Here is a 22,050-nt window from a genome sequence, read left to right on the forward strand (position 1 = left end):
CCCTAACCCTACCATAACCTCAACTCTAACCCTAGTCCTAACCCTACCATAACCTCAACTCTAACCCTAGTCCTAACCCTACCAGAACCGCAACCCTAACCCTAGTCCTAATCCTACCATAACCTCAAAACTAACTCTAACCCTACCCTAACTGCAACCCTAACCCTTAGCCTAGCTTCGTGTCCACACCCAGCTCAACCCTAACCCTTAGCCTAGCTCCATGTCCACACCCAGCTCAACCCTGACCTTAGCCATAATCTTAACCCAAACAAACTGTTGCACTTGGGAGTTTGAGCATTTATTGACCATCTAGGCCGACTCTCCAAATAAAGCCTGACAAAAGTGGGTCTTCAGTTTTACTCAAGTGTTAGTGTTGGTTGTGAACACTAGAGGGTAGCAGTAACACATAAAAAATACAACCTGGCAATGCTCTTTCCCCTGGTAGTGTGACTGGCAATGAATCACAGTAGAAATGTAAATTTTTTGCCTAAGGGATACATTGATCATTCACTACATCTTGTTAAAGATGCACTTGATAAAGCCTGATCAACATGTGCTATGGTAATTCAGGGGCCCAGGGAGATGGATTTATGTGTATCTCTAGCCCCGTTTACACCTGGTGCTAAAATGGGTCCTTAGTCATGATCTTGTCTATATTCTGATTGTGCCCACATTTCCAGAAACGTGTTTACACATGATATTAAAAAATGTCTGTTATCCATCCACTGTGTCTGTATTGTGACCAGATATCCTGGTCCCTTCTGTTATGCAAATTATTTCACAGCTATTCTTTCAAAATAATATTGATTTATTGTAAGACACATATTGATGTAATCAGTCAATGGTGCCATCTGTCAATGACTTTAGAAGGTGAATAATGATGATTTAACTGGTTTCTCTGTCCACATCTGTCTACACTTATCCAGAGGTAAGATATCCAGAGGTGGTCAGTAAGATCTGATCACAATCAGATCACAATGTGTCTTTTGATTGTCTACACCTGCCTGAAAATGTGGGCACAACCAGAATGTGGACAAGATCAGGACAAAGGACACAAGTTAGAAGCAGGTATAAAAGGGGCTTCTGGTGTAATGTATCACTGTTTGAGTTTGTTCCAACTGTGGCCTTGCGCGCTGACCTCTGTTCCCTGCAGACTCAGGAGTTTTTCCACTCTCATTCTGCCGGGTCATGGTCACCCCCTCCTCTCACAGACATCTCTGACCTCCATAAAAACACATTCCAGCTCTTAATAGCCTTCACCTGACTCAATGCACTGCAAACCACCTAGTTACTGCATGGATACTGGGCTTTATATGGTGCAGTACATTTGTCAATAAAGATAATGTATTTGTATCTGGTTAACATAACCTTTCCAATCAGGTTGAACCCAAGAAGACAACTTCAGCAAAAAGGCACGTAAATTACAATCTTTATTTTTGTATGCATTTTAATGTATGTTATTACTGATTTTACTTTATCATCATTTGTAAATAAAGGAAAACAATAAGTATTCACAAAAACATATATATATATATATATATATATATATATACAGTGGGGGAAAAAAGTATTTAGTCAGCCACCAATTGTGCAAGTTCTCCCACTTAAAAAAATGAGAGAGGCCTGTAATTTTCATCATAGGTACACGTCAACTATGACAGACAAAATGAGGAAAAAAAATCCAGAAAATCACATTGTAGGATTTTTAATGAATTTATTTGCAAATTATGGTGGAAAATAAGTATTTGGTCAATAAAAAAAGTTTCTCAATACTTTGTTATATACCCTTTGTTGGCAATGACACAGGTCAAACGTTTTCTGTAAGTCTTCACAAGGTTTTCACACACTGTTGCTGGTATTTTGGCCCATTCCTCCATGCAGATCTCCTCTAGAGCAGTGATGTTTTGGGGCTGTCGCTGGGCAACACGGACTTTCAACTCCCTCCAAAGATTTTCTATGGGGTTGAGATCTGGAGACTGGCTAGGCCACTCCAGGACCTTGAAATGCTTCTTACGAAGCCACTCCTTCGTTGCCCGGGCGGTGTGTTTGGGATCATTGTCATGCTGAAAGACCCAGCCACGTTTCATCTTCAATGCCCTTGCTGATGGAAGGAGGTTTTCACTCAAAATCTCACGATACATGGCCCCATTCATTCTTTCCTATACACGGATCAGTCGTCCTGGTCCCTTTGCAGAAAATCAGCCCCAAAGCATGATGTTTCCACCCCCATGCTTCACAGTAGGTATGGTGTTCTTTGGATGCAACTCAGCATTCTTTGTCCTCCAAACACGACGAGTTGAGTTTTTACTAAAAAGTTCTATTTTGGTTTCATCTGACCATATGATATTCTCCCAATCCTCTTCTGGATCATCCAAATGCACTCTAGCAAACTTCAGACGGGCATGGACATGTACTGGCTTAAGCAGGGGGACACGTCTGGCACTGCAGGATTTGAGTCCCTGGCGGCGTAGTGTGTTACTGATGGTAGGATTTGTTACTGCAGGTCTACAATTTTGTTTCTGGTGTCCTTTGACAGCTCTTTGGTCTTGGCCATAGTGGAGTTTGGAGTGTGACTGTTTGAGGTTGTGGACAGGTGTCTTTTATACTGATAACAAGTTCAAACAGGTGCCATTAATACAGGTAACGAGTGGAGGACAGAGGAGCCTCTTAAAGAAGAAGTTACAGGTCTGTGAGAGCCAGAAATCTTGCTTGTTTGTAGGTGACCAAATACTTATTTTCCACCATAATTTGCAAATAAATTCATAAAAAATCCTACAATGTGATTTTCTGGAAAAAAAATTCTCAATTTGTCTGTCATAGTTGACGTGTACCTATGATGAAAATTACAGGCCTCTCTCATCTTTTTAAGTGGGAGAACTTGCACAATTGGTGGCTGACTAAATACTTTTTTTCCCCACTGTACACTACCGGTCAAAAGTTTTAGAACACCTACTCATTCAAGGGTTTTCTTTATTTTTACTATTTTCTACATTGTAGAATAATAGTGAAGACATCAAAACTATGAAATAACACATATGGAATCATGTAGTAACCAAAAAAAGTGTTAAACAAATCAAAGTATAATTTATATTTGAGATTCTTCAAATAGCCACCCTTTGCCTTGATGACAGCTTTGCACACTCTTGGCATTATCTCAACCAGCTTCACCTGGAATTATTTTCCAACAGTCTTGAAGGAGTTCCCACATATGCTGAGCACTTGTTGGCTGCTTTTCCTTCACTCTGCGGTCCGACTCATCTCAAACCATCTCAATTTGGTTGAGGTCGGGGGATTGTGGAGGCCAGGTCATCTGGTGCAGCACTCCATCACTCTCCTTGGTAAAATAGCCCTTACACAGCCTGGAGGTGTGTTGGGTCATTGTCCTGTTGAATAACAAATGATAGTCCCACTAAGCGCAAACCAGATGGGATGGTGTATCGCTGCAGAATGCTGTGGTAGCCATGCTGGTTAAGTGTGCCTTGAATTCTAAATAAATCACAGACAGTGTCACCAGCAAAGCACCCCCACACCATCATACCTCCTCCTCCATGCTTTACGGTGGGAAATACACATGCAGAGATCATCCGCTCACCCACACCGCGTCTCACAAAGACACAGCGGTTGGAACCAAAAAGCTTCAATTTGGACTCAAAGGACAGATTTCCACCGGTCTAATGTCCATTGCTCGTGTTTCTTGGCCCAAGCAAGTCTCTTCTTATTATTGGTGTCCTTTAGTAGTTGTTTCTTTGCAGCAATTCGACCATAAAGGCCTGATTCACGCAGTCTCCTCTGAACAGTTGATGTTGAGATGTGTCTGTTACTTGAACTCTGTGAAGCATTTATTTGGTCTGCAATTTCTGAGGCTGGTAACTCTAATGAACTTATCCTCTGCAGCAGCGGTAACTCTGGGTCTTCCATTCCTGTGGCGGTACTCATGAGAGCCAGTTTCATCATAGCGCTTGATCGTTTTTGCGACTGCACTTGAAGAAACTTTCAAGGTTCTTGAAATGTTCCGTATTGACTGACCTTCATGTCTTACAGTAATGATGTACTGTCATTTCTATTTGCTTATTTGAGCTGTTCTTGTCATAATATGGACTTGGTCTTTTACCAAATAGGGCTATCTTCTGTATACCCCCCTACCTTGTCACAACACAACTGATTGGCTCAAACGCATTACGAAGGAAAGAAATTCCACAAATTAACTTTTAACAAGGCACACCTGTTAATTGAAATGCATTCCAGGTGACTACCTCATGAAGCTGGTTGAGAGAATGCCAAGAGTGTGCAAAGCTGTCATCAAGGCAAAGGGTGGCTATTTGAAGAATCTCAAATATAAAATATATTCTGATTTGTTTAACACTTTTTTGGCTTACTACATGATTCCATATGTGTTCTTTCATAGTTTACAATGTAGAAAATAGTAAAAATAAAGAAAAACCCTTGAATGAGTAGGTGTTCTAAAACATTTGACCGGTAGTGTATATTGAACAAAAATATAAACGCAACACGCAACAATTTCAAAGATTTTGCTGAGTTACACAAGGAAAAGAGTCAATTGAAATAAATTCATTAGGCCCTAATCTATGGATTTCACATGACTGGGCAGGGGCGCAGCCATGGGTGGGCCTGGGAGGGCATATGCCCACCCACTGGGGAGCCACGCCCAGCCATTCAGAATGAGTTTTTCCTCACAAAAGGGCTTTTTACAGACAGAAATACTCCTCAGTTTCATCAGCTGTCCGGGTGACTGTTCTCAGACGATCCCGCAGGTGAAGAAGTCGGATGTGGAGGTCCTGGGCTGGCGTGGTTACAAGTGGTCTGCGTTGTGAGGCCTGTTGGATATACTGCCAAATTCTCTAAAACGACTGCAGGAAAGTCCACCAGAGCTGTTGCCAGAGAATTTAATGTTAATGTTAATTTACATTTAAATTATCTGGCAACAGCTCTGGTGGACTTTACTGCAGTCAGCATGCAAATTGCACGCTCCCGCAAAACTTGAGACATCGGTGGCATTGTGTTGTGTGACAAAACTGCACATTTTAGAGTGCCCTTTTATTGTCCCCAGTACAAGATGCACCTGTGTAATGATCATGCTGTTTAATCAGCTTCTTGATATGCCACACCTGTTAGGTGGATGGATTATCTTTTTTTTTTTTTTGGGGGGGGGGATAGATCAGCTTAATATTGCAGATAGATTGTAACTTCCATCAATGTAATTGTCTGCATCACTTCCAATCCCCCATGTTTTATATATATATACATATACAGTGGGGGAAAAAATTATTTAGTCAGCCACCAATTGTGCAAGTTCTCCCACTTAAAAAGATGAGTGGCCTGTAATTTTCATCATAGGTACATGTCAACTATGACAGACAAAATGAGAAGAAAAAAATCACATTGTAGGATTTGTTATGAATTTATTTGCAAATTATGGTGGAAAATAAGTATTTGGTCAATAACAAAAGTTTCTCAATACTTTGTTATATACCCTTTGTTGGCAATGACACAGGTCAAACGTTTTCTGTAAGTCTTCACAAGGTTTTCACACACTGTTGCTGGTATTTTGGCCCATTCCTCCATGCAGATCTCCTCTAGAGCAGTGATGTTTTGGGGCTGTCGCTGGGCAACACGGACTTTCAACTCCCTCCAAAGATTTTCTATGGGGTTGAGATCTGGAGACTGGCTAGGCCACTCCAGGACCTTGAAATGCTTCTTACGAAGCCACTCCTTCGTTGCCCGGGCGGTGTGTTTGGGATCATTGTCATGCTGAAAGACCCAGCCACGTTTCATCTTCAATGCCTCACGATACATGGCCCCATTCATTCTTTCCTTTACACGGATCAGTCGTCCTGGTCCCTTTGCAGAAAAACAGCCCCAAAGCATGATGTTTCCACCCCCATGCGTCACAGTAGGTATGGTGTTCTTTGGATGCAACTCAGCATTCTTTGTCCTCCAAACACGACGAGTTGAGTTTTTACCAAAAAGTTATATTTTGGTTTCATCTGACCATATGACATTCTCCCAATCCTCTTCTGGATCATCCAAATGCACTCTAGCAAACTTCAGACGGGCCTGGACATGTACTGGCTTAAGCAGGGGGACACGTCTGGCACTGCAGGATTTGAGTCCCTGGCGGCGTAGTGTGTTACTGATGGTAGGATTTGTTACTTTGGTCCCAGCTCTCTGCAGGTCATTCACTAGGTCCCCCCGTGTGGTTCTGGGATTTTTGCTCACCGTACTTGTGATCATTTTGACCCCACGGGGTGAGATCTTGCGTGGAGCCCCAGATCGAGGGAGATTATCAGTGGTCTTGTATGTCTTCCATTTCCTAATAATTGCTCCCACAGTTGATTTCTTCAAACCAAGCTGCTTACCTATTGCAGATTCAGTCTTCCCAGCCTGGTGCAGGTCTACAATTTTGTTTCTGGTGTCCTTTGACAGCTCTTTGGTCTTGGCCATAGTGGAGTTTGGAGTGTGACTGTTTGAGGTTGTGGACAGGTGTCTCTCACAGACCTGTAACTTCTTCTTTAAGAGGCTCCTCTGTCCTCCACTCGTTACCTGTATTAATGGCACCTGTTTGAACTTGTTATCAGTATAAAAGACACCTGTCCACAACCTCAAACAGTCACACTCCAAACTCCACTATGGCCAAGACCAAAGAGCTGTCAAAGGACACCAGAAACAAAATTGTAGACCTGCAGTAACAAATCCTACCATCAGTAACACACTACGCCGCCAGGGACTCAAATCCTGCAGTGCGAGATGTGTCCCCCTGCTTAAGTACATGTCCAGGCCCGTCTGAAGTTTGCTAGAGTGCATTTGGATGATCCAGAAGAGGATTGGGAGAATGTCATATGGTCAGATGAAACCAAAATAGAACTTTTTAGTAAAAACTCAACTCGTCGTGTTTGGAGGACAAAGAATGCTGAGTTGCATCCAAATAACACCATACCTACTGTGAAGCATGGGGGTGGAAACATCATGCTTTGGGGCTGATTGAAACGTGGCTGGGTCTTTCAGCATGACGACGACCCGAAACACACAGCCAGGGCAACTAAGGAGTGGCTCCGTAAGAAGCATCTCAAGGTCCTGGAGTGGCCTAGCCAGTCTCCAGACCTGAACCCAATAGAAAATCTTTGGAGGGAGCTGGAAGTCCGTATTGCCCAGCGACAGCCCCGAAACCTGAAGGATCTGGAGAACGTCTGTATGGAGGAGTGGGCCAAAATCCCTGCTGCAGTGTGTGCAAACCTGGTCAAGAACTACAGGAAACGTATGATCTCTGTAATTGCAAACAAAGGTTTCTGTACCAATTATTAAGTTCTGCTTTTCTGATGTATCAAATACTTATGTCATGCAATAAAATGCAAATTAATTACTTAAAAATCATACAAGTGTACCTATGATAAAAATTACAGACCTCTACATGCTTTGTAAGTAGGAAAACCTGCAAAATCGGCAGTGTATCAAATACTTGTTCTCCCCACTGTACATACATATCCTTTTATAAAATATATATATTCCCCTTTATTACTTTCCAACCCCGCCACCCTTTCCCCACTTGTAGTAAACTAGTGAACAACAACACCTAGGCCTCTACTTCCAGCCCATACCCACTATCTACATTTTATCTTGGCAAAGGAGAAATGTTCACTAACAGGGATGTAAACAAATGCACAACATTTGAGAGAAATACGCTTTTTGTTCGTACGGAACATTTCAGGGATCTTTTATTTTAGCTCACGAAACATGGTACCAACACTTTACATGTTGCATTTACATTTTTGTTCAGTATAGATGTAAAACACAGGTCCACAGATAGATAGAGGCTCTGGGAGCCAGTCGCTGATCGGCTGGTCAGTTGATGTAACCTGCCACCGGCCCCCTGGGCCAGAAAAACAAACATGCGTGGGATTGCATGGGACTATGAACAGGCTCTGCAGGCACAATGCAAAATAATCTAGTGAAAAAGCCCTTGAGAATTTGACATGGAAATAACAAATCGATCGACCAATTTCACTTTTTCTTTCCTTTTTAAATAATATAAATCGGAATGTTCGGTCCAAATGTGCCTCCATCATTGTCACCACATTGATAATCTCTTCTCATTTGGTTAAAGCAGTGCCCCAAACAACATTATGCTGACAACAAAAATTATAAAAATGCTGGTTTAGCAGACAGAAAACTGAGTCGCAGTGGAACTCTCACAGCAGTTAGTCAAGTGACAGAGTTTCATGGGTTGGTCTGCAAGGTAGAAAACAGCAGACCAAGTTAGTCCCATTAATAGATTAAACATTAATCAGCCATATACTCAGAAAATGCACGTACAGGATTAACAAGGCCCCAAATTCCATTGATACAGGCCTCAATGCTAATTTATTGCTTGATCTTCATGGCACAAAAACAATACAAATCTTTGCCATGCAAGCCAACTACATACAAAAACTAGCTTATACAAAACAAAAAACGGAAGATTCTTAGCCAATAGACTCTACACTGTATAGCAGTATTAGTGAGAGGTTACAAAAAAGATTATACAAAATAAAGATAATAAAAAAAGAACACACTCAGGTTTGAACATCACGGAAATTGAAACAGGGGCCAAACATGTTGTTCAAAATATTACAAATTCTGACGTTCATCCTTCGATATAAGTTGTGCTTCTAAACAAGGAACAAATCTACAAACAAAACAAGGGCTGCATTCTCAGAATGCTGTGCAAATAACTTCTAGAACCTCCCTACACTGTTCACCCATACATCCAGTATACCAAACCCTGCCAACCCAAACAAAGATTACATTACTTTGTTTTGTCCCAGTAAGAGACGAAGGCCAAACTCGGTTCAGCGCAAACGTCCTTCAGGCAAGACTAGATTCCCTCGATTCTGGGTGTGTTGGTCTGACTGACAATGTCTTCCATTATTCCACCTTCTGAAACAGATGCAGATCTTCACAGTCAGTGCCACTGGGGATGACTTCCATTCCAAACCATTCCTGGACAACTAGCATACAGCAGTCATTCCCCACCCGCCCTAATGAGTGTGTAGGCATCTAGTCTACAACAGATCTTAAATGGTTTGTGTATTTTATTGCCAGGACTAGAACTAGTCATTTGAACAGACAACGTTCCTGCTTGGTCTTGTCAAGTCCAGAGAGCTTCTGAAGGATAGTGATGTGAGGCTGCCCCGGGGCTGACTGCTAGTTTAGCTAGGGGTCAAAGGTTGGGGTTGATAATATCTACGGAGTGGCAGGCAGGAGGCATGACACCAAAAGACCAGACACACCTCAGTGTCATTCCCAACATGCATCACTTTGAATCTGTTATAGTTGCATGTGACCTTTCAAATGAAGCCCAGAAGAACTTTGGGATCTATAGGGACAGGGTCAACTTGTTGATGTCAGGGTTCGAGGTGCTGTTGGTTCTGCTTTGCCGTGGTAAAGCCTTCTCAGAGCTCTGTGGTCAGTGGTCAGACAACTCCCCAGGACCTGACAATGACCTGGCTCTACATTGCCTGGCCAAACACTCTGGGTCACTATGGGACATATCCCATAGACTCCACCAACCAGCGTCATCACACCCCAACACTGCCATATGCTGTATTTAGTATAATACTGATGCAGTTGGAACAGCCTTAGATTAGAGCCAACTCCCCAACCCAATATGACACCTCACACAAAGATCCACTCTGCAACTGAAATTGAACGCATACAGAAAAAATAAAATAATGTACATATTTATATGCTAAAGTCGTCCAGCCTTATTGCCAGAAAATGGAGACGGTTAAGGTAACAACGCTAAGTGATGAACCCAACTGGCTGTCCTGCCCACCTGGTGTGTGCCAAACTCCTTTCAGTGATGACTGATGATCCAAATATAAAAACAACAGAAAAGAGAAGCCAACCAGTCCCAACTGATTAAAACTCCCTCAGTTTCCATAGTGGCAATTGTGTAATAATAGAACAACTGGAATAGCATATGATATGTAAACTGTAGGTTCACTTTTTAAACTTGAGAGAATTACTCTTCATTAAAGAAAAAAGACATACTGTAACATACAAACATTTATGTGTACATATTTATGTACAAGAGACACATACATTAATTAATTACTTTTTCCAAACAAATCTCACTCAAGACGACATAAAAACATTATAGTGTTGAAGGATGACGATGGAGTTGGTTAACTGAATCCATGTGAGTCAATATCTGAAATAGGATGACCAGTGTCCTTGCTCTGAGGGAGAGTTCATTTTGTGGCCGGGCGACTAAAACACGCTACAAAACGCGAGCTCCTGTCCAACATGAATTCTCAGTATGAGAAACTACCATACATGAAAAGTTAATGACAGAAATTAAGTTGAAACAAAAAACTAAACTCTAAAGAGGAAGAGGGAATTCCTCTGAATGAAACAGGCAGAAATAAGTCAAAAGGGTGTGTAGAGTCTTGACTGGTGGGATGAAGATGCCTCTTCTTCATCAGAGTCCTTAGTAAGGACCCTACACTGAACATTAGCTGGGGATGACAGAATCAGATGGGTGGTTTTGGGGAGACAGTAGTGAGATATGGTGGCTGCTGTGCCATCCCTCAGGGGTGCAAGTAGGGGGATGGTTGATAAGGGAGGGGCCATGTAGGGGTGACATGTCAGCCCGTGGTGAGGTGGGGGACCTTCAGTCAGGTGGAGGGAAGCAGAGTGGCCTGTCTCTCCCTCTTCTCTCTAGATAGACTTAGAGGAGTCCTGCTTGCTGATGAGCACCTCCAGCAGGCGCAGCTTGGCTTTGATCCGTTTATACTCTTTGTATTCGTCCATCATGTGGAGCCTGTCCTCCTTCTGGAAGTTCCTGTAGAGGGAAAGAGAGAAGGTCTGAGACACCAGTTGGATATGTGCCGGTTGTTTACTGCGTCGGAAGGCTGAACAATCATAAACAAACAAACTGTTGTTGTAAATAAGACAGTGCTCCTGTCTGAGACAACCCAAGCGCTTCCTCTGTCATGGTGGGGGGATGACTCAGGTTCTAAAGCTTCAGCATCACTGTATTGCATTCGTAAAGTATTCAGACCCCTTGACTTTTTTCACATTTTGTGACATTACAGCCTTATTTAAATAGTTTTTTTTCCATCAATGTACACACAATACCCCATAATGACAAAGCAAAAACAGCCCCAGTCTGAGGACCTGAGCGCTCTGGAGCAGGTTTTCATCAAGAATCTCTCTGTACTTTGCTCCGTACATATTTCCCACGATCCTAACTAGTCTCCCGGTCCCTGCCGCTGAAAAACATCCCCACAGCATGATGCTGCCACCACCATGCTTCACCGTAGGGATGGTGCCAGGTTTCCTCTAGATGTGACGCTTGGCATTCAGGACAAAGAGTTCAATCTTGGTTTCATCAGTCCAGAGAATCTTGTTTCTCATGGTCTGAGAGTCCTTTAGGTGCCTTTTGGCAAACTCATGTGCCTTTTTCTGAGGAGTGGCTTCCGTCTGGCCACTCTACCATAAAGGCCTGATTGGTGGAGTGCTGCAGAGATGGTTGTCCTTCTGGAAGGTTCTCCCATCTCCACAGAGGAACTCTGGAGCTCTGTCAGAGTGACCATTGAGTTATTGGTCACCTCCCTGACCAAGGCCCTTCTCCCCGATTGCTCAGTTTGGCCGGGCGGCCAGCTCTAGGAAGAGTCTTGGTGGTTCCAAACTTCTCCATTTAAGAATGATGGAGGCCACTGTGTTCTTGGGGACCTTCAATGTTCATAGCAAAGGGTCTGAATACTTATGTAAATAAGGTATCTGTTTTTATTTGTAATACATTTGCAAACATTTCTAAAAACCTGTTTTCGCTGAGTCTTTATGGGGTATTGTGTGTAGATTGATGAGGAAAAAAAATAATTTAATCAATTTTAAAATAAGGCTGTAACCTAACAAAATGTGGAAAAAGTCAAGGGGTCTGAATACTTTCAGAATGCACTGTATGCAGGTGTGTGTGACCATACCGACCTGCCGTTTTGCTGGTAGAACTCATCCTCAAACTGGCGGATGGTGTTCCTTAGCTGCTTCTTCTCAGCCCGGGTCTTCCACAGCTGCTCCAGGAGCTCAGGCCTGTAGAGGGAGACATACAGGAGGGGTCATCATGACAATCTCAACCAGGGGTTTCATCATAGAATTAAATGTAGAACACAGTGTGTGTGTGTGTGTATATACAGTATGTATGTATGTATATATATATATATATATATATATATCTCTTAATGGGTCTCATCTGAGATTAAAACAGGACGTCAGAGTGTGTTTAGAAGCAGGAAGTGACCGTGCTGTTGCCCTGGCAAACAGGTCAGGTAGTGACCAGATTACAGAGGTCAGGTTAGGTAGTGACTAGATTACATAGGTCAGGTTAGGTTAGGTCAGGTAGTGACCAGATTACAGAGGTCAGGTTAGGTTAAATCAGGTAGTGACCAGATTACAGAGGTCAGGTTAGGTTAGGTCAGATAGTAACCAGATTACAGAGGTCAGGTTAGGTCAGGTAGTGACCAGATTACAGAGGTCAGGTTAGGTTAGGTAGTGACCAGATTACAGAGGTCAGGTAGTGACCAGATTATAGAGGTCAGGTTAGGTCAGGTAGTGACCAGATTATAGAGGTCAGGTTAGGTTAAATCAGGTAGTGACCAGATTATAGAGGTCAGGTTAGGTTAAATCAGGTAGTGACCAGATTACAGATGTCAGGTTAGGTTAGGTAGTAACCAGATTACAGAGGTCAGGTTAGGTCAGGTAGTGACCAGATTACAGAGGTCAGGTTAGGTTAGGTAGTGACCAGATTACAGAGGTCAGGTTAGGTTAGGGTAGGTTAGGTCAGGTCAGGACCTAGGGCAGAGAGGAAGAAGCGAAGCGAAACGATTTACTATGCCGAAAATCTGTCCACGTGAGATAAGCCCTTTTTTTGTATGGAGGTCTATGAGAGTGTCAAATTATTTGATAGAATAGAAGTTTCGTAATGTTCAGGGCCAGGGTTACTCAACTCATACCCTACTAGGTCCGGAGCCTGCTGGTTTTCTGTTCTACCTGATCATTAATTGTACCTGTCTAAATCAGTCCCTGATTAGAAATGGCGTGGAACTGGCTTCTAGGTCCAGAGTTGAGTTTGGGGGGGGGGGGGGGGGGGGTTTAGGCTGTTACAAATGTACTGATATAAGTGGATGCATGTGGCATTCCGGCAACTTTGAGAAAAACGACTTAGTTGTGCCTGTTGTTCACATGCGTATCTGCCCACTTATTGGCTAGCCTGCCTTCAATTATTGAGGACATGTATTTCCATTAGAGCGGTCACTCTGCTATCTTGTCAATATAATAGATAATCTTTGCCTAGGGTCACAGCACCTGAACCAGCCCTGCTGCCTGGGCTTAAAGCTGGCCTGGCCTGGCCGCCCTCTCTGCTGCCTGGGCTTAAAGCTGGCCTGGCCTGGCAGCCCTCTCTGCTGCCTGGGCTTAAAGCTGGCCTGGCAGCCCTCTCTGCTGCCTGGGCTTAAAGCTGGCCTGGCAGCCCTCTCTGCTGCCTGGGCTTAAAGCTGGCCTGGCCTGGCCTGGCCTGGCAGCCCTCTCTGCTGCCTGGGCTTCAAGCTGGCCTGGCTTGGCTGCCCTCTCTGCTACCTGGATTTAAAGCTGGCGTGGCAGCCCTCTCTGCTGCCTGGGATTAAAGCTGGCGTGGCAGCAGGCTTAAAGCTGGCCTGGCCTGGCATCTCTCTCTGCTGCCTGGGCTTAAAGCTGGCCTGGCCTGGCATCTCTCTCTGCTGCCTGGGCTTAAAGCTGGCCTGGCCTGGCATCTCTCTCTGCTGCCTGGGCTTAAAGCTGGCCTGGCCTGGCCTGGCATCTCTCTCTGCTGCCTGGGCTTAAAGCTGGCCTGGCCTGGCATCTCTCTCTGCTTACCCGGGGCTATGTGCTCCCTCACTCCCCTAGCCAGATTACTGCCTTATCCATCTTAAACTCCTCAGACCAGCCCCTCTAATAGCCATCAACCCTGTTCCAGGTGCTTTAAATAGACGTCATATGACAGCCAGAGCCCATTTAACCTCCACAGCCGAATGTTTAGGTTTGGATGTGTAGTAAACTACATGGCAGAGTTACACTGGTGACTGTGTCAGATTATTGAGGAATGAGGAGGCTGTTGTGAATTGAGTGTAGTGGCATTCAGAGGTGACGGTTGTGTGTGTGTGTGTGTGTGTAGGTGTGTATGCTCACATTGACGAAGCGTTGGAGCTGGACAGGCGCAGGTCCAGGGCCAGTTTCCCGGAGGTTTCCTCCATCTTGGGCCTGAGCAGGCTGTCTCTGTCTCTCTGGGAGCTGATCTTGGGCTGGAACACTGGGTCTAGAGCCATGATCACCTCTGACCCCAAGCTCTGGACCTCCACGCTGCTCTCCTCCTCGGCTGTGGCCTCCTCTTCCTCCACCTCCGCCTCCTCGGCTGTAGCCTCTTCTTCCTCCACCTCACCCTCCTCCTCCTCCTTGATCTCGTCACAGAAGTGGGCCGTCTCTCCCTCGATGATGGGCTGCAGGGTCTGGTTGCGTCGCTTGCTGGAGGGGGAAGCGATGATCGGGGTGATGCTGGCGCGGGTGAGCATCTGCTTGACCAGGCGGTAGCGGTCGTACAGCGGTTTGACCACTAGCCTCTCCTCTCTGGTCACAGGTCGACCATGCAGTCCCTCGTAGTGCAGTAGGTTCTTCTGTAGGACCGTCTTCTCACACGACAGCTGCTCCTTGGTCATTTTCTACAGGGAGAGAAATAACCATACATTGGCTCTTATGGCTATCCAGCTATCACAGGGATCCTTAAGTTTCAGGACAGAACTCAGTTCACTATCTGGTTGTAGCTAGGTGTGTATTGTGTCTGTATGGCCTCTCTAAGACAGTGTATTTTGCCCCCCGTCTCACCTTGGTGTCCTCTGGCCAGCCGTCCTCCTCTCTCTTGCCCTTGACACGGCGCTGGATGAGGTTCAGGGTGTCCTCTCTGGTGGGTCGGTGGCCCTTGGCCTCTCCACCAACATCGTGGCCTGCCTGGTCCAGGGTGGAACCAAAGCTCTTGGGCAAGGTGTTGCTGCGTGGCCGCGTCTGAGGGGTCAGCTCAGCCTCCTTGTGTTTGGCATCTGAGAGGGAGAGAGAAGAGACATGAGGGTAACTGAGGAACAGAGGGGTTAATTAACATATTAACAGGGGACATGCAGGAGCTTGATGGGCTGTTATTGCAGCTACCATGAGTCCTTCTGTCTGTCTGCGAGAGACAGAGAAAGGGGATAGCCCTGACAAACAACCATATGCCCACAGACACAAACACACCAGACTAGCCACTGCTACAGGTCTGTCTGTCTGTCTGAAGCCACAAGAGCATACGAAATTAATTTTGCAATGTTCTAAAAGGCATGTTCTCAAGGACCATGTCCATTCAAAGTAATAACACTGTTGGAATCCAGCTTCCACACTGTGGCTAAAGAAACTCCCACCCTGTTTACACCACTACACAGTACATGACATACTGCCAAACCCCAGACACTGTGGGATGTGCTTCTGTGTTACCAGTGGAGCTCGTCACTTGTGTTTATTGTCTACTTCACTTGCTTTGGCAATTTAAACATATGTTTCCCATGCCAATAAAGCCCTTTGAATTGAATTGAATTGAATTGAGAGAGAGAGAGAAAGAAGAGAAGCGAGAGAGAGAGAAGAGAAGCGAGAGAAGAGAGAGAGAGAAGAGAGCGAGAGAGAGAAGAGAAGCGAGAGAGAGAGAGAGAGAAGAGAGAGAGAAGAGAGCGAGAGAGAGAGAGAGAAGAGAAGCGAGAGAGAGAGAGAGAAGAGAGAGAGAGAAGAGAGCGAGAGAAGAGAAGCGAGAGAGAGAAGAGAAAGAACAGAGAGTCTACCTTCAGTTGGAAGTATTTTTGGTTTCTACTTACTGCTGTTAGTGTACTTACATAGGTAGGGTGTCTGTTTAGAGGCAGTGAGGGGGCGTGCAAGTGTAAAATGGGGTGTGTTCGGGGCGGAGGAGGTGGAGGGGTGGTGGCGTCTGTATGACTGAAGCACCGCCTGGTGCCTCAAGGACCCTTTGGGAAAGAGATGCTGTCTTCCTGCAGATGGGGGATGTCCGGTTTTAGAATTTTAAAGAAGAGAGAGAAACTTATTCGGCTTTGCATCTCCCGATTGGGGGGGCGTTCAAATGGAATGAATATAGATGGATGGGGGGGACTTACACAATGGACCAACACAGAGAGGGAAGGCCATTATGTTAGAGCCACAGTTGGTGTGTACTGTAATACCCATGCATTGATGAGAGACTGACCCAGCTCTGCCCCCACTGGCCTGGGCAGTCAGGCAGGCGGGTCAGGGCAGGACCAGGCTGCCAAGGGGAGGAACAGGATGGCACACAAAAGTTTATCCGCCCAGTCGAGCCCAACCCACCCCACCCCTGGCATGGAACCAAGCACCCTCCCACTCCCCCCAACACAACCATGCAGACTTAGAGACTCCTCTTACCTTTTAACTGTTTGCGGATTTTGGTGAGGTCGGTCATCCACTTGAGGACCTTTGGGTTAGCTGCACTATCACCATGAGACGGCTGGGGAGAGGACAGTGAATACTGATGATGAATGGCATCCTCCCAGCTGATGACATCCTGTGCATTTATTCTAAGAACTAACTTGTTCCTCAAATTGCAGTATCTACAGTGCATTCAGAAAGTATTCAGTCCCCTCAACTTTTTCCAAATTCTGTTACGTTACAGCCTTATTCTAAAATTGATTACATTCTTGTAATTTTTTTTCTCATCAATCTACACACAATACCCCATAATGACAAAGCGAAAACAGGTTTTTAGATGTTTTTGCAAATGTATAGAAAATACATAACTATTCAGACCCTTTGCTATGAGACTCGAAATTGAGCTCAGGTGCATCCTGTTTCCATTGATCATCCTTCAGATGTTTCTACAACTTGATTGGAGTCCATCTGCTGTAAATTCAATTGATTGTCTATATAAGGTCCCACAGTTGACAGTGCATGTCAGAGCAAAAACCAAGCCATGAGGTCGAAGGAATAGTCCGTAGAGCTCCGAGACAGGATTGTGTCGAGGCACAGATCTGGGGAAGGGTACCAAAAAAGATTGAACTCTTTGGCCTGAATGCCAAGCATCACGTCTGGAGGAAACCTGGCACCATCCCTACGGTGAAGCATGTTGGTGGCAGCATCATGCTGTGGGTAGGTTTTTCAGCGGCGGGGACTAGTCAGGATCGAGGGAAAGATGAACAGAGCGAAGTATAGAGAGATCCTTGATGAAAACCTGCTTCAGTGCGCTCAGGACCTCAGACTGGGGCGAAGGTTCACCTTCCAACAGGACAACAACCCTAAGCACACAGCCAAGACAACGCAGGAGTGGCTTTGGGACAAGTCTCTGAATGTCCTTGAGTGGCCCAGCCAGAGCCCGGACTTGAACCCGATCGAACATCTCTGGAGAGACCTGAAAATAGCTGTGCAGCGACGCTTCCCATCCAACCTGACAGAGCTTGAGAGGATCTGCAGAGAAGAATGGGAGAAACTCCCGAAATACAGGTGTGCCAAGCTTGTAGCGTCATACGACCGGGAGACCCATGGGGCGGCGCACAATTGGCCCAGCGTCGTCCAGAGTAGGGGAGGGAATGGCCGGCAGGGATGTAGCTCAGTTGGTAGAGCATGGCGTTTGCAACGCCAGGGTTGTGGGTTCGATTCCCACGGGGGGCCAGTATGAAAAATAAAAATAATGTATGCACTCACTAACTGTAAGTCGCTCTGGATAAGAGCGTCTGTTAAATGACAAAAATAATAATAATAATAATACCCAAGAAGACAGCTGTAATCGCTGCCAAAGGTGCTTCAACAAAGTATTGAGTAAAGGGTCTGAATACTTACGTGATATTTCCGGTTTTTGTTTTTAATACATTTGCAAATATGTCTAAAAAACAGTTTTTGCTTTGTCATTATGGGGTAATGTGTGTAGATTGATCAGGGAAAAAAACAATTTAATCAATTTTAGAATAAGGCTGTAACGTAACAAAATGTGGAAAAAGTCGAGAGATCTGAATACTTTCCGAATGCACAGTATGTAAATGTGATATTTCAGTTGTTATTTTATTTATACATTTGCACACATTTCTAAATACATGTTTTTGCTTTCTCATGATGGGGTATTGTGTGTAGATTGATGAGGGATAAAAACAATATAATCCATTTTAGAATAAGGCTGTAACATAACAAAACGTGGAAGAAGTCAAGGGGTCTGAATCCTTTCCGAATGCACTGTATCTAACCTTGTAGTTCCTCTCTTTCTCAAACTGTTCCTCAAATTGTTTGATCTTCTTCTTGAGGTTCTGTAGCTTTTTGGTGAGCTGGTGGGAGACAGGGTCGTTCCTCACAGCGCTCTCTTTGGAAGTGAAGGAGGCACGGTGAGGCCTAGATGAGACAGGTGAGAGAGAGAGAGAGAGAGAAAGAGAGAGAGAGAGAGACAGAGAAAGAGAGCGCGAGAGCGAGAGAGAGGTGGTGACCCTGCACCTGAAGCCTCAATGCAAAATCCTAGCTAATAAACACTGTTTATAAGATAGAATAACTAAACAGAATAACTAAACAGGAAAACATCAATGTCGCCCATCATGTCTATATAAATAACCATTCCTGATGAGTGAGTCAGAGTGTGTTCTCACCTCCCCAGGGACTGGTGGGCTTTAGTGGGCGAGGTTGCGTCAGGGTGCTGCAGGAAGCGTTGGCTGTGGCCAAAGTCCATGAAGCAGCGGGCCATGAGGGGATGGGAGTCCTCCTCGTGGGGCAGGGGCACCATGCGCCCGGCCAGGGGGGACAGCTGGGCCTCACCAGAGTCACTCTCATCCTGCCACGACTTGAAGGCTGGCACGGGGTCTGGGTGGGACACAAAGAAACGCACAGATGAGTCTCAGTGTGTAACATGGGTCATTATAGTTGGAGTATAATATTATAATCTACAGCATTGCAGTTCCAGGATCTAAAAGAGACAGGACACCAACACACAGACACATCCTGTTCTCCTCCTGTACAATGTATTAAAGTGAGCTAAAATAAATCACTGCCATTTTTGTTGAGTGCTCCAACTCCTTTCTGCCTCGAATTAGTCCTTTAGGAAGTTTTTCTTGGTAAGCCATTTTCATGATTTCTGTCATTGTTGTTGAGCACCCCTCCTTTCCTTTGGTTGCTGAAGGGCGAAGGGCCATCTGAACTATTGACTAAATATATTTGGAGCCTATTCATCTCTGGTAGAGCTGTGGCACTAAAGACATGTGTAGTAGTCTCGGATGTTTGGGCATGTCTGTGTGTGCCGAAGCTCGCAGATGGAGCGAGTGACACAGTCAACGAGCCTCGCTGGCTGTGCGTCTTGTGATGGGTTGTAAATCATCATGGGCTGCAGATTGCCATTTTTGCCTCATCTTCCTCGCTTATTAGCCTAGGCTACTATGTGTTGAAGGTAGGTTGCACATTGCTAGAATAATATGGAAATAGGCCTAGGCCAACTAGTCTACACATGGTTCTTTCCTCAGCTGTAGCCTCAACTTTCTTTAGACCTCTCAGTTGATTTTTCCATCTTGGTATTGTTTGCTCAATTTCACTTCTTGTGGCCTGAAATAAATACTGAACAAAAATATAAACGCAACTGAGTTACAGTTCATATAAGGAAATCAGTCAATTTAAATAAATGCATTAGGCCCTAATCTATGGACTTCACATGAATGGGAAAGCAGATATGCATCTGTTGATCACAGATACCTTAAAAAAAAGGTATGGGTGTGGATCAGAAAACCAGTCAGTATCTGGTGTGACCACCGCAGAGTGAAGGAAAAGCAGCCAACAAGTGCTCAGCATATGTGGGAACTCCTTCAAGACTGTTGGAAAAGCATTCCAGGTGAAGCTGGTAGAGAGAATGCCTTGAGTGTGCAAAGCTGTCATCAAGGCAAAGGGTGGCTACTTGAAGAATCTCAAAATATAAAACACTTTCTTGGTTACTACATGATTCCATATGTGTTATTTCATATTTTTGATGTCTTCACTACTATTCTACAATGTAAAAAATAGTAAAAAATAAAGAAAAACCCTTGAACCCTTTTGACTGGTACTGAATGTAAATGTGATATTTCAGTTTTTTATTTTTAATACATTTGCAAACATTTCTAAAAACCTGTTTGTGCTTTGTCATTATGGGGTATTGTGTGTAGATTGTTGAGGGGGAAAAAAACAATGTAATCAATTTAAGAATAAGGCTGTAACGTAACAAAATGTGGAAAAAGTCAAGGGGTCTGAATACTTTCCGAATGCACTGTATGTACAGTCGCCCAGAAGAGACAGCTAAATGCACAGCTAACAGCAGTGAAGGAGGAGGGAGAGAAACACATGGCATAGCTAACAGCAGTGAAGGAGGAGGGAGAGGAACACATGGCACAGCTAACAGCAGTGAAGGAGGAGGGAGAGAAACACATGGCACAGCTAACAGCAGTGAAGGAGGAGGTGAGAAAGCTGAGGTGTGACAGAGCGCAGGACACTCCCCCAGAGAAGCCAGCAGAACAGCCCACCTCAGACCCGGACCACAACCTCAATGGGACAGACAACTCTGCTAAATGATTAAAATGTAAATGTAAACACAGGACCCACCAACCCAACAGCCCCCCTGTCAGCTCCCCCGATAGCCCTCCTGACAACCCCCACACATCCACTGAGGACACACAAAAGCCAGAAATTGTGCTCCTCATTGACTCAAATAGCAAATACATTCAAGAGAATAAACTTTTTCCCAAACACAAAGTGGCTAAACTCTGGCACCCAAACACTAGGCATGCCCTGGAGCTGCTATCAGAGGCCAGACTAGGGTCCCCCAGCCACATCATAATTCACACTGGCACCAACGACCTGAGGGCCCAGCAGGAAAAGGTGGCCACAGCACTCAAGGGAGTGATTGAAAAAGCTTCTTCCACTTTTCCCAACGCACAAGTGGTTATCTCCACCCTGCTACCACGAAAATACATTCACCTTGCCACCATACAACGGGTGAACGCAAGCATTTCCCAGGACTATGCCTCAAAACCTAATGTCTACCTGGCCCACCACTCCACCCTGGACTTGAACAGCCTTTACGACCAGGTCCACCTCTACAAGGCAGCAATCCAAACTTTTGCCAGGACCCTGAAGGACGTCACACTCAACCGCAGCCCCAGCACCTCACACAGCAGCAACAGAGCAACGGACACTCCGCCCAGACAAGCGAGACACCCTCCCAGACTCGCAAGACCCCCTCCCGAGAGAACCCACGACAAGAGGACCTATACCCAGACCACAGCTTCACTAGCCACACCCCAACCAGCAGAGACCACCCCAAACAAACCCTGGCCACACCCTATTTTGGTCCCCCCAGATCAGACCTATGCCCCTCTGCACCCCCCCATGCCCCCCGCCCCTGCAGCAAGGACCTCAACATGACAGCTGCACATATGCCCAGGCCGTGAGCAGAGCAACAGGCCCAACCCCCACTAATGCACCCCCCCAAGCCCCATCCTGCGACCTAAGAGGTATGTATCAGATGGTCAACATGCTTCGCTCACACCTACTGTAATGGTCCGGGCCTAAACCACACGAAAACAACACTAGACACTATGGAACACAAAGCTTTTACTATCTCATCCTGGAATATACAAGGTCTGAGGTCATCTGCCTTTGGCCTAAAGAGCAGAAACCCAGACTTCATCAAAGAAATTGGAAATACAGACATTGTCATCCTACAAGAAACATGGTATAGAGGAGACGGACCCACTGGTTGCCCTCTAGGTTACAGAGAGCTGGTAGTCCCATCCACCAAACTACCAGGTGTGAAACAGGGAAGAGACTCAGGGGGTATGCTAATTTGGTATAGAGCTGACCTAACCCACTCTATTAAATTAGTCAAAACAGGAAAATTTTACATCTGGCTAGAAATTAATAAGGAAATGATCTCAACATAGAAAAATGTCCTCATGTGTGCTACCTACAGTGGGGAGAACAAGTATTTGA

General features: G+C 45.1%; 1 protein-coding gene across 1 annotated transcript in view; it reads right to left on the minus strand.

Annotated features, from left to right (window-relative positions):
- Positions 1 to 7,712: 7,712 nt before the first annotated feature.
- The window catches only part of LOC311105095 (protein FAM13B-like), an 85,642-nt gene continuing 71,304 nt past the window's right edge, over positions 7,713 to 22,050 (minus strand). The window contains exons 14-21 of the mRNA XM_084147096.1: positions 18,693 to 18,903; positions 18,303 to 18,444; positions 16,498 to 16,579; positions 15,939 to 16,091; positions 14,911 to 15,122; positions 14,221 to 14,747; positions 11,989 to 12,090; positions 7,713 to 10,840 (exon numbers count right to left, since the gene is read on the minus strand). Coding sequence (XP_084003222.1) covers positions 10,717 to 10,840; positions 11,989 to 12,090; positions 14,221 to 14,747; positions 14,911 to 15,122; positions 15,939 to 16,091; positions 16,498 to 16,579; positions 18,303 to 18,444; positions 18,693 to 18,903 — 1,553 coding nt within the window. The 3' untranslated portion in view covers positions 7,713 to 10,716. The remainder of the gene's footprint in view (positions 10,841 to 11,988; positions 12,091 to 14,220; positions 14,748 to 14,910; positions 15,123 to 15,938; positions 16,092 to 16,497; positions 16,580 to 18,302; positions 18,445 to 18,692; positions 18,904 to 22,050) is intronic.

This window comes from Coregonus lavaretus (assembly GCF_964263955.1).
Source record: "Coregonus lavaretus genome assembly, chromosome: 29".
Taxonomy (NCBI): domain Eukaryota; kingdom Metazoa; phylum Chordata; class Actinopteri; order Salmoniformes; family Salmonidae; genus Coregonus; species Coregonus lavaretus.